Source organism: Eleutherodactylus coqui, chromosome 10 (genome assembly GCF_035609145.1).
Source record: "Eleutherodactylus coqui strain aEleCoq1 chromosome 10, aEleCoq1.hap1, whole genome shotgun sequence".
NCBI lineage: Eukaryota > Metazoa > Chordata > Amphibia > Anura > Eleutherodactylidae > Eleutherodactylus > Eleutherodactylus coqui.
The window spans coordinates 101,031,643-101,044,919 of record NC_089846.1 but is presented as its reverse complement, the minus strand read 5'-3'; the positions used below and the strand labels follow the sequence as shown (position 1 = coordinate 101,044,919).

The following is a 13,277-nucleotide window of genomic DNA, read 5'->3' as shown; positions in this document are numbered from 1 at the left end:
CATGGGGTCTCTGGCTACAGCATTCGTCTAGCCACTTCATTTCAGTCTGTGGGTTCGCATTACCTACAAACATTTTTATACCGTATATTTGTTATTTTTTGGGAATCTGGACTGTATGTATTCTCCTGGAACTCTCTGCTTTCTTGGTTGCTTTGTCTATTTGGTTCTGCACTGGCACTTTAAATCAAAAGACTTTCCCAAATCTATGTTCTAACTTTGACATCCAATGAAAAAGCCAGAAAAATGCAATACCTGATAGGCTGCAGAGCAGGCACAGTCGCCACAGGAACAATCACCGTAGGGCAGGCACATTCACCATAAGGTAGGCACAATCACCACAGGCACGCTCACCATGGGGCATGCACAATTACCGTAAACCCGAATAGAATGCAGTCAACCTTTGTGATTTTTATGTTCTAACTTTGATGTATCGTTCTTGCCTTTATTGACAGGTACAACTGTAGCGACCACTCGTGATGTCTGGTCTGCTTATATCTTTGGCTTTAGGTGTTTTTGTTCACGTGTAGCAGTCCTTCGTCTTGATATCTTGCATTTAATACATTTTTTTGCGTGTACAACAATCTTTCAATGTGACCCTTTGTTCTGTTATTACCTTGTTGGGCTCACAATTGCATTTATGTATTTGTGGTATCCATCGGATTTTGTTTAGATATATTGGAATACTGAACATTTATTACATATGTGTAAACCTTCTATAATGTTAATGCAGTCTTGTCGGTCCTGGAGCTGCTCCGTATCCGTGGTTTGTTCTCGACACGTTCCGTTCCATCGGGAATTTTGCAGTTGTTTTCCTGTGGGATGAATGAGGGAAACATCTGCACTACGGTACAAACCCATTAGGATTAGTGTTTAATCTTGCACTTTCTCACTGCTCATAATTCCAGCAGCCAACATCCCGTTTAGTGAACGTCTCAACACTTGTAGATTATTGCAGTATGGCGTTTCCAACAACTCCTCTGTGTATGCTGCCATCGTATTTCTATCAATTACAAGCTTTCGATCCCATTCACTAATTATCTTTAATGGGTATTTATTTTTATGTAATCACCTCTACTGTTTTATTCTTACTGTGTGTTCCTTTTATTTTCCAGGTTGTCTCCTTCGTACTGCTGGGTATCTTGAGTATGATGCTGCCGCAGTGCCAGATGTTTGAGAGCGTCATTGTTGTCTGTCTGTTCCTTGGCTTGTGCGATGGCTTTCTCATTAGTTTGATGAGCCCTATTGCTTTTGAGTTGGTGGGTCCAATGCAAGCGTCACAAGCTATTGGTTATGTCCTGGGGCTGATGGCCATTCCAATGACAGCTGGACCTCCTATAGCAGGTTTGTTTGAAGCAATGGTAGTTTAAACTCTACTAGGTCCTTAGTGGATTATTTTTTTCCCATATCCTGTAGATGTTGATATTCATATGCAATGATGGGTTAATACAGCTTAGCACATATACACTAAAACTGCCATACCTATTAGGTAAAAGTCAGCTGAAACAGCCAGTTTAGTAGTAAATGTCTTTGGCCCTTATACATGGAACAATTATTGTTCATTTTAACACTGGATCAAGTAAATCCTGCCGTGACTGAACGACAAACACAAATTTGTACGCTTATCATTCGTTGTTCAGTCTAGGCAGGCAATAAAATCAAATGACAATCAGTCTGTATAAACAGGCAGTGCTTCATCTATGAACAACTGCCTGTTTACTGTCAATGGAGGTGGGTGGCCAGAAGAGATCTCCGACCCGCTCCACCTTCATCCACTGAACAATAATTGCTGGGACGACTGTTGGACCCTAAATCTAATGTGTATGGGTGTTACCAACTGTCAGTGAGTGGCAGATCTTGGGGAAAAGAGAGATTGGGCATGTTGGATTTTAATATGTCAACCCTTTGTTCCAGAGGGAGATAAGCCATCTTTTATCCTCTTCAACCTGTTGAAATAAACATACAGTTGCAATCAAAATTATTCAACCCCCATTAGAAAGTAGGGCTCATGTCCATGACCGTGTTTTCATTGATCCATGCCCATGAGCATGTGCACACTGCGTATCGATACGCATGAGAAATAGATGGCAGCTTGCTCCATTTCTCTGTGTACCACGCAGCATGAGCCCTATACATTGGTATAGGCAGCATAGGAAACGCTGTTCATACCCAATACATTACATATGGGAGCGTTTTCACACATAACCCCGCAATGAAACAGCCATACGTAGTCTCTGCCAGCAGAGCCGTTGTTTACAAAATCGGTAAAACGCTGCGGAGGGAGTATATTTGCAAATATTTGCCAAATTTACAAACTTTCAGCTGTTTGCAAAAAAACTATCAAATAAGAACAATTTAAATATCTCAACGCAACTAATATAACAAGCGGTTTCTCCAGCGCAATACGCCACTTTTATGACTACTACAGCCTCAGAATTGGTCACCCCTTCTAGTTGAGCATCTTTAGTACTTTGTAGAGCACCTTTTTGCTGTTATTGCTTGCTGCAAATATTACATATAGTCAGACAGCCGCTTCTGATGAGCACAAGCGGATAACACAGCAAATCTGTGCTGCTGACAGATCAAGGTCTAGTACAGATCAAGTCTTGTTGGTACAAGACTGAAACACATTGCCGACTAAGGGATTTTTTTCTACTCCGGGCTCTGCATCTCTTTAGTCAGCAGCACCAATTCTGTGTTATCCATTTGTACTCAGCGTTATCATGGAAGCTATTGCCTATCTGTCCAGGAAGGCAGCAGCATTGGTAGACTCACTATTTTGTTTTGATGAGCACTTTTCCAGGTACCATTATTCCTTTTAGTGTGCTTTAGGTTAGAATAATGTATATGCGCTCATGCAGATTAATGAGAGGAAGTGTACCTGCGCTGTACTTTATCTATGCCTCATTGTGAGAATAAGGGTGCCTACCCACTACAGTTTTTTTTTTCACTGCGAAATTCGCAGCGTTTTTTTTCCTGCAGGGGTCTATGGGACTTGTAATGTTAAAATCACGATCGCGCAAAATCACGCTTTCGCTGTAAATTGCGATTTTACGCGATTGCGATTTTAACATTACAAGTCCCATAGACCCCTGCAGGAAAAAAACACTGCGAATTTCGCAGTGAAAAAAAACTGTAGTGGGTAGTCACCCTAAAGGATATTTAATTAACCACTGAAAGCCACCATTGAATCTTTTGGACCTAAGGGAGGGAGTAGGGTCTGCCTTATTTTTCCAGCCTAGGGAGACCTCCCCCTTCCTCAAGTAAGTGACACCAAAATTTCTCTCCTTAATACCACATGAGCACATATACATTATTCTAACCTATTTTTCTACCCATTTTACTTCCAATTTGGGGAATTTGAGGAATCCTATATGCTGCTCTCCATATTTTTGGATTCCATGCGGGGATAAAAGCGAGTATCCCAGGGTTTGTACTGCACCATTTCGCAGTTAGGTCTCTTGCATCAGGGCGCTGTCCTCCACCTGCCTTGGGACCTGCTATTAGTATGCTTTGTTCACTTAATTACAAGTCCAACTACAATATGGAGTGCAGTTTATTTTATATGTTAGCCTATTCTTCATGGACAGTGGCCTCCAGTTCACTAATATACTTGGGCTTGCGTGATGCAACCTCCTTCTTCAAATCCTACTAAACGACTTCCCAGTTCAGGCAACTGTGATGGCCAACCCAGAGTCTTCCAGGACTGCGTCTGAAACCTTGGTGAGCTTTGAGGCGGGCTTGAGATCATTGTCCTGTTAGAAGGTTCTTATAGAAGGTATGAAATTTTCTCCTAGGACTTCCTGATACTTAATTGAATTCATTTTGCCCTCCACATGCTGCAGGTTTCCATTGCTAGAAGAAGCAAAGCAGCCCCAGAGCCACCGCCACATCCAGATAGTATAGCCAGTGTTCCTTTAACGTTAAACTTTGGAGCTTTGCATCCTACTGTTTCCCAGAGCCTTTGCTGTCTTTGTATCCCTTCCCTTGTTTGTACACGGCAATGATTACTACTTTTTATGTTAGGAAAATGTCTAACATGCTATCAAACATCACAGTCAGCATAGCCCTAGCCAGCTCAAGCATTTGATGCCTTTTATCTCAAGGACACCTGGTGCAACTAATGAAGCCCTTTCTTTGTTGCATCAGTCGTACTTAAGACAACACCTGATTTACTAATGTGTGCTGTTATAAGAGAGTCTACTCAGGGAGGTGGTTAAATAATTCTGAGATTATGTAAAAAAAAAAAAAACTAATTGAACACATACAAATCTTCTCTCCTGTCACAGGTCTGCTCCGGGATCATTTTGGAAATTTTGACATGTCGTTTTATCTCGCCGGCGTCCCGCCTCTGATTGGAGCTTTGATTCTCCTTTCTGTTCCCCTGCTCCATGAGAGAGACCTGAAGAAGACAGAGAAGACTGAAGAAGGAAAAGTGAAGACACAAGACAGTGTGGTCAATGGAGAACTTCTTCCTGGAAGCCCCGTGACTGATGCTCATGTTTAGGCATCTTCAGGGATTAAACCCCCACAGAGCACAATGCCTGTTGTACAGCAGCTCTGGTTGGAAACATATTTTAGTCAAAAATTGGTCTCGAGTTATGTTATAGTGCCGATTTACAGCATTGTTCTGAGTTGCTGTACATTCTGGAAGAGTCTCAGAACCAAGCATCATATTGTTAGGGAACTATATAGTTGATATGATCTTGTGTAAGGCTCATTAGAGATGCAATTTTTCTGTTTGTACAAAACACTTACATGAGGAGTGATCCTGGCAATGCCGATTATTGGCTACAGGATTAACTGAGGTGACCCTTGATGAAGGTATATATTCCATGTCATTCCTCAACTACTTCAACGTTTCTGCGTGTGAAAGAGTCCCGATTGTGTTGTGTTTGTGTCCTCATAGACTTCATTTGGTCGAGTATTCATTAGTCTTATACATTTTACATTGTTTGTTCATTGTTGACGATCAGGGGCGTAACTATAGGGGATGCAGGGGATGCGGTTGCACCCGGGCCCAGGAGCCTTAGGGGGCCCATAAGGCCTCTTTCCTCCATATAGGGAGCCTAGTAGTATGAATAAAGCATTATAGTTGGGGGCCCTGTTACAGATTTTGCATTAGGGCCCAAAAGCTTCAAGTTACGCCTCTGTTGACGATACATTTGAGGTGACGGAAAACTAAGTCAGAAGTTTCACCACTTATGAATCATGAGTTTCACCACTTTCAAGTGTGTTGATAAAGTTTGCAATGACTGAATTGACCTCTTCCGCTCTTGTAATCTAGAGAAGAAACAGATTTTTATTGTGATATCCGGGCTTGACTACAAAACATATGTTTTACGGGTAAAACAGAAAGGAAGAATTCTAAATGTCCTAAAACTTTCTAGAATATTGGAGAAAGTCCATTAACGTATCTTCCCCGCTGACCTCACATATTAGATCTGTTTCCTGATATTCATTATGCAAGGTGGTCTTATGGTCACATTAGGATTCTCATGTACATTAAACGTATATGTTAAGATCTACACAAAAAAAGTATGAAAAACATATACATGAAACAGATAGCCATATGTTTCTATACATTTGTGTCCGTTTTTACGTTAAAAACATATATATATTTTTTTCACTCTAAACTCCTTTTTCTTGATAAAGTTTTGTAGTTGAAAATGCTTTTTTTCTTTCAAGGCATTTGCTAAAAAAACGTATGTTAAACGTTACGGAAACGCACAGCCATACGTTTCCATATGTTTTCCGTGGACTGTAATGTTAAAAAAGAAAGAGAATAGACGTTTCCAAACTTTTCTTTTTTGTGGGGCTGAAAAATAGTAGGCTGCACTTCTCCATTCCAGAAAAAAAAGTTCACAAATGTATAAGAGGTCAAACATAAAGAAAACTATGTATTTTTTGAACTACGTTGGGCTTATTCTAGGATATGGGTATATGAAGCTATACGTTCTTAGACGGTTTTGATATTTTTTAAAAAGTATACGATTCATAGACGCTTAAATCGTAGTGTGAATGGCCCCTTAGCCAGAATTTCAGAGTGCCATTTAAGTGTATGGTGATTGATGAACAGGCCACAGAGATAGCCCATGCAGCAATCCATGCATAGATTCCAGAAGAAATCAGGGCATAGCTCAGATTTGTCCAATCTTCCTTTTCTAAAGGCCTCCATAAACCTGAAAAATGAGGGGAAGCTGTCAGAGGGTCATGCCGTACTTCTCCCCAACTAGGAAAGGAATGGGGGCCCACAAGCCCCACGCTCTTCTGTTCTTGAAAGATGAGTTGTGATGGCATGAACCACCAACCGCAGTCCACCCAAGATTCTTCTTGGTCTTATTTTGGGTCACCCATCTACTCTACATAGTCTTTGTCCATGATCCTACGACAAGCTCAGATAACCAACCTGGGGGTGGATGAATTGTATAGTTGAAGATCATATGAACCATGATTGATTAGTCTGAGTTCCAGATGTGTTATTTTCCCTTGCGCTATTTCACCATGTTTTTCACATCGCCTAAAGTATTTTGGGCGTATTTGTACTTCCCGATTCACTTCTATGAGGACTTTTGGTGTGCAAATCCACAGGGAAAAAGAGCACACTGCGTTTTTTATGCATGACCAAAATACGCACATGTGAACGTACCCATCGAAATCAAATTTAGAGTGCACACATACGGATGCAATTATGCCCCTGTGAATGGGACCTTATGCAAAGATTTTGTCCCATAACTTGCCAGGGCATAGACCACTGACTATCTGCTTCTATAGACCGTAATCTCTATTTGTATGACCATGAAGCCATATTGCATGTACAAGGAGTGAAAAGCAGGGGATCAGGAAGACGCTTCTAAACATAACTCGTGGACAGACATGCTATGGCCACTAAATCAAAGGCAATTACAGTCAGTGAGGTATGGCCAAGCTTTTGTTGCCTTCACTCCTACCTTGTACCAGTGGTGGTTGGACGAAGAGGACATTTCTCCATAGACCAGTATTAGGCATTTACTTGACTTGCTGCCCTGAGATTTGCAGTTAAGTTCTGTTTCCTTCTTTAGAATCCTGTGCTTTTATGTGAAAACATGAATGTTCACCTTGTAATGCTCATCTGCAGTCTATAACATTGTGGTAGTCACTGTTGCCACATTCGGGTGGATCATGTGATGAGAACAGTTTTGTCTACTTTTATTTTTTGCACAGACTCCAACAATATTGTACTACTAAGGTGTGTGAGAGAGTGTGTATGTCTCCTGTGGGTTTATACCTCCAGTATGATGTATTGCCATGTATGTTACTCTAGGCCTACACAGTAACTGTTGGCCGCGGCACAGAACTCGATGTGATGACGTTGCGATTCCCAGGCTGCAGTGGCTGCTCAAGAAATCCAGCAAGGTTGGGATTTTTCACAGTCTGCCGGTCAACTTGCGAGTCCCAACGCAGTCACATTGAGTTTTATTAGATTGCGAGATTGCGGGGCTACTACACTGCAATCTTTGGCTGCGCGATCTGCGTCACGGCCAAAGCCACCATGTAGCTCTAAGCTAACGTCACTGAAGTTTTCAACTGAGGCTTCGGTCTATTAATCAATACAAGATGTTTTGTTTGTCAAGGTGCAAGGATATGTACTAAATAGCTCAGCAGGAGTTATGTCCCTTCACGATAACCTGATATGCTTCTTTTACATTGTGTTTTGCAATGTCCATTTGCAGTGCATGCTGGGAGAACTCCAGGAGCATATGTGAAATGTGACCTGACGGAGACCAGAAAAGTTTCCTTTTCATCTCCTTCAGGTTGTTGTACATCAATATACGTTTTTTGGATTGCATGGAGTATTGCAGTCTGCTGCATTATTGCATGCAGTATAAACAAAAAAAGGGCATTCTGCAAAGCATACTTTTTTAAATTCCTCTTCGAACACGGGAGCTTATGGGCAACATATCCCACCGTATTCCTATACCAGTTGTACCCAACCGGCAGTTCAGAAAGTCTTGCTGTGTGGATCGCCACGGTAGTCCAGAGTTCTGACCAAACGTACTGGCAATTGACATTATTGCAGCAGTATCCAAACACCAAACAGAGCCTCCCTGTGCTACTACCGAATCAAACTTGGATCGAGGTTCAGAAGGACCTCAAGAGTGTGACTGTAATGGGGAGGCTACGATGCTAAACACAACAGTATTACAGCTCTGTCAAGCCAACCTAGCGGTAGAAGAGGTGTAGCATAGAAAGTCCCGTTCACATTTTGCATTTTGATTGAGTTCTTTCATGAATTTTAGAGCAGTGACACTTTATAAAGTATAAGCTTTAAGCCTAAAGGGGTTGTCAAGTTCTAAACTCTTGAAGGCCAATACTCAGGATAGATTATCAATCGTAGATCGGCGTGAGGCAGTCACCAAGGACTGGCAGTAGTGGGAACAGGGCTGCCTGCACCCTGCAGAAATCAGTTTGGGGTACAAGGAGATCGGCCCAGAAAACAGCGGATCAGCGGAGTTCCCTGGCGACGAACCTCTACTGGTGAACTATTAATGCCATACCCTGACCATAAGCCATTAATAGTTTACAACTGGACAATCCCTTTAAATTCCTCTCTTTAAGGAGTATTCCCAAAATTTACTTCCATCACCTATCCATCGCATAAGGCGATAAAAAGCTGGTCGGTGGGGGTCTCACCTATGAGGAGGTGTCGAGTCCTCCTCTCCTCCTCACTGCACCGCCTGTAGTGAGGTGGGGATTGAATGGTCCACGGTGCATGCACGGTGCCGCTTCATTCATCTTCAATGCGACTGCAGGAGATAGCCAGGCGCTTGTACTCTCTAATTTCCATCAGCCTCATTAAAAGGAAGGGAACGGCACCGCACACATGTGACCGCCGCTCCATGTAATTTCCACACCACTACGAGCCTGCAGCGAGCAGGACAAGGGTCCCAGGACCTCTGTTCTTGGGATCGATGGAGAGCTCAGCGGTAAGACCCCACCGATCAGACAATTATCACCTATGGATAGGTAATAAAAGTAAATTCTGGAACAACCTCTTTAAATCCTCCCTTTAGACCAATGTTCACCAACCTATGGCCCCCCCCAGCTGTCGGAAGGCTATACCTTGGAGTCTGACATACCGTAACAACCTCCAGCTTCCTAAGCATGCTGGGAGTTGTAGTTGCATAAGAGCAGGAGCTTTAAACTCTAAGAAGTGGATGAACAAACTACATAAAAACTGTAATGTGTGAACTGGGCTGAAATATTAAATCTGCCTAGTCAAACAGATGAGTCAAAACTAACTCCTACCCAATGTAAGACTATACGGAACTGGTCGTTTAGCTTATTCTGTGTGGTTTGATTTGATTGTTCACTGGATAGTGGAATTTACAGATGAAGTATGTACTTCTCCGAACTTGCTGGGAGTTGAAGTGCATCAGGATGGAGCTGCCGGACCTTGTCTTCGTAAGAAGCAACCAGAGGATTAGCACTGCATTCCATGCCTCCCGTGGAAACAGGGAAAGTCCATTCTCTGTTGGCCGTGAAGATATGTGATATGTGGCCGTGTAAATACGTAGTGCTTTTTCCTGCATTATATAGGAGCTGCTCATCATATGTAAGAAGCAATGACAATCATTCGTAGGTGGAAGCCTTGCCTTAGAGGAGATCCGAGAATTGCTAGAGTATCAACCAAGGAGATGTGAACGCACATTAGCTTTACTATTTAATGGACTCGCGTGAAGCTGTGGATATATTTCATTTGATTTGTGTAACATGTGTAATCCGACTTCATAATGCTGACAATATTTTGTAGTGCATGCTGTAAGGCATCTGTGCATCTTATATATTCGTACTTGGCCTGGGAAATCCAACGTGTGGCTAGCTCTTGTGGAACCGTGAAGAATGCTCATCAGCACCCTGCGTCAGTCACCGATATTGCAGATGTTCGCTTGCTAGATCCCTTTAAAGATGGCCTGTAATGTTCTCCTATTATTAAGCACACTTCTAACAATTATTTACTATACATTTATTACTATCCTGCTACAAACTTTCCCAACTTCTGAAAAGTTTTCCTCCAACTAATAGGACGCACCCTTGAGGAAGGTCTGATAGGTCTTATGAACCCATGCATTGGTTACTGGAAAGAGATTCCAGGGGAATGTACTAAGATGTAGGTGGAATTAGTGGCAGATATGTGGACTGCACAGATTTAAAATAACTTGCATTTACGTCACCGCTGGCGTCCTGATCAGTCGGCACAGAGATTATAAGCCTGGTTCACACGGAAAGGCAGAACGTAAGCGAAATTCTGCAGCCACGTGCAGAACAATGTAAGTGAATGGGCTTTTTAACAAACTCCATTGACTTGCGGCAGATACTAGTCACACTGCGGATTTTCAAATCCACAGCATGCTCTATTTGTTGCAGAAATGCTGTGGATTATCATTCATTGCTATGCGGTGAGTGAAATCTGCATTACAATCCACATGTGGATTTTCTCTGTGATCATACCCCGGGGGCTTAGTCTCACGAATATGAAATCCATTCTCTTGAGAGAAAAAAAGATTGTAGCATGTTCTATTTTTTTTGGGTGTTCCTGTGGGAGGAATCGACTGTTGATTCCTATGGGTTCTTGCGAAAAATCGCACGGCATTCGCTTTATGTGATTTTTTTTTTTTTTCCATTGAGGTCTATGTGACCCTTTCACAAAAGCAAGGCGATACAATTTTTAGGCAAAAATGCATCGCCATGAAAATCACACATTGGCAAGAGCGATAGCGGGATGAGTTTCTCAGCTCAATGTTGCACTCACCGGGGTGAATGTAGCTTAAAAGTGGTTTTCCTCTATGGAGTAAACATGGAGAAGTGTACCTGCCGTCAAGACTAGGGTCCTTAAGTAATCTCAACTGGTCCAACCCCGGTGTATCCCAGCGGGTTCTGCCTGGATAACCCTTTTAAGCATTGTCAGGATTCGCCTGAGATTAGAAAGGGTCTTCTTTTATTCCCCCAGAAACGATGCCACTCCTGTCGGTGGTCCATTCTTGGTATTACAACTCAGTCTCACTCAAGTAGTAGCTGGAAAAAATTTGGGGTCTCCAATCTCCTATAGAATAAGGCCAGATTCAAAAGAGCATATTGGTAATACAAATCCATGTTACAGACACTATATCGGTAGGACATCAATTATTTCCCCTCCATATTTATTTTCTCATACTGACCTGTATTTGCCCAATGGAAAAAAATGCAAATAAGAAGACAAATATGCAAAAAAAAAAAATAGAACATGCTACATTTTTGAAAAATGGATTTAAAAAATCCTGCCATGTGATTAGCCCTATAGATTTCCATTAGCTCCGTATTCCGGTCCCCTCAACATGGACCTAGTATGGAGCAAAAATACGCTTGTCTGAAAGTGTCCTAATGGGAAGCCTAACCAGAGAAGGGCTGACGTCTAGCGGTGTCGAAGGCTACGCCTACTCTCTTGGGTCTCTATCTTATGAAGCCTACTATATAGATCATTACTATTTGGGGGCTCCTTCTTAATGGTCCCCACGATGCATGGTTTGATAGAATTGTCAGTGATTGCCCTCTCGGTCTCCGGTGAATCTATATTCAATATGGATGTTGTAATCTATTGATTAATCTGAATTCTATATCACAAGGACACGGGGAGAAGACGCTAAGTGTTTGTGAACAGTGCATGCAGAAGCACGTATCAAATAACTGGAATTGTTGCGATGGGAGCATCTTCTTATATCCTGCTGTGAGAGTGAGTGCCTTCCCGCTATCCTGTCTGGTATACTAAGTGCTGCTTGCTTGATTTTCAACCAAAATGCCCAATTTGGCTATATAAATAATAACAAAAGTGCCATTTACCTTTTCAACAATCTTATTTCTCAAGATTGTGTTTTTATACTAAGTTTTTCAGTGATGTGAAGTGTTGTCTAATTTTGACACCATGCCTTAAATATACCTCTTGTAGATGCCAGTAATGTGCATACGCCGGGCACTGGTCTGCCTCTACGTTTAATTTAGTATGAAATGATGTATGAAACCTTTTACTTTTTTTGTATTTTCTATTTCAACCCCTCTTTGTCATTTTTATCTTTCACCGGTGCAATTTCACTAGCACAGACCCACATACAGGGGGTGGACAAAAAAATGGAAACACCGTATGAAATGCATGCCTTAAAATCGGTCTCTTATTGAAATGGGATTTATTATTCCATGTAACTCAAGTGGAGGTAATATGATACAGATGCTGTACGAGCAACAAGGTTCCATTGGTCAGGGGTTTGAACCACTCAACTGTTACCAGCTGGCTCTCAAAACCACCCAGAGCAGGGCAAGAGGTGAAGTAAACACAAATTTGTCGGGAAAGCTCTCAGCCAAGCAGGGATCAAAAAGGCAGCTCAGTGCTAATAATTCAAATCCCATGCATTTCATATGGGGTTTCCATATTTTTGTCCACCCGCTGTCTGTTCACAAGTCAGGGCCCTTCTACACTGGACGACTATCAGGCGTCTCAGAGATAATCGCTCAGTGAATGGTGATGGAGATCACTCCGGCCAACCGCCTCCACTCACAGTAAACAGGCAGTCATTCATGATAATGATGCGAAACGATTATCGGTCAGAATCCCGCGATTCATTGGAAATGTGAGCGATAATCGTTCAGTGTAAACGGGCCAGCCCCTACCCAACATTGCTCTACATCCCAATCACTTACCCCTATATTGAGAACACATAAGAATCTGCTGCTTTGTTTAATTTTCTTTAATTGTTCAAATGACAACGAAATGAGGAATAAAACGAGTTTAGCCCAAAGGATTAACAATTTTATATATATAAAATAAAAAATATGGCCATGTTCTAATTCTTTATAGAATTGGTTCCAGTGTGTTGAAGCATGGGGGCCTGAAGGTTTATACTGACTTTACCGGGTTTTTTTTCAATTTTCCTTTGATTTTAGATATTTGTAAAATATTTTCTATATACACTGTACAAGATGAGAAATGATAATTTACTGAAACTTAGCAGTAATATTTATAACAAAGAACAATACAATAAAATCGTGTTAACCAGTGATGTCCTGTTTTTTTTCTGTTCGTTTTACTACTTCGCAAACATGACGATGGAGATTAAAGTGACCCTCCGATTCTGGGTTAAAATCTGTGCCGGGACAGTAGGGCTAGGCTGATATATTACTTGCATGTTCTTCTCTGCCACCCACCTCATCTGCCTGTTTAGGGTCTTGTTCTCGGCAGTCCAAGATGGCTATAGCAGTTTTCTGTCTACCTA

At 41.9% G+C, this 13,277-nt stretch overlaps 1 protein-coding gene across 1 annotated transcript in view; it reads left to right on the top strand.

Moving 5' to 3' along the window:
* SLC16A2 (solute carrier family 16 member 2) overlaps positions 1-13,062 on the top strand; it is a 153,005-nt gene extending 139,943 nt beyond the window's left edge. The window contains exons 5-6 of the mRNA XM_066581644.1: positions 1,113-1,341; positions 4,287-13,062. Of these exons, the coding sequence (XP_066437741.1) occupies positions 1,113-1,341; positions 4,287-4,504 (447 nt within the window). The 3' untranslated portion in view covers positions 4,505-13,062. The remainder of the gene's footprint in view (positions 1-1,112; positions 1,342-4,286) is intronic.
* The last annotated feature ends 215 nt before the right edge of the window (positions 13,063-13,277 follow it).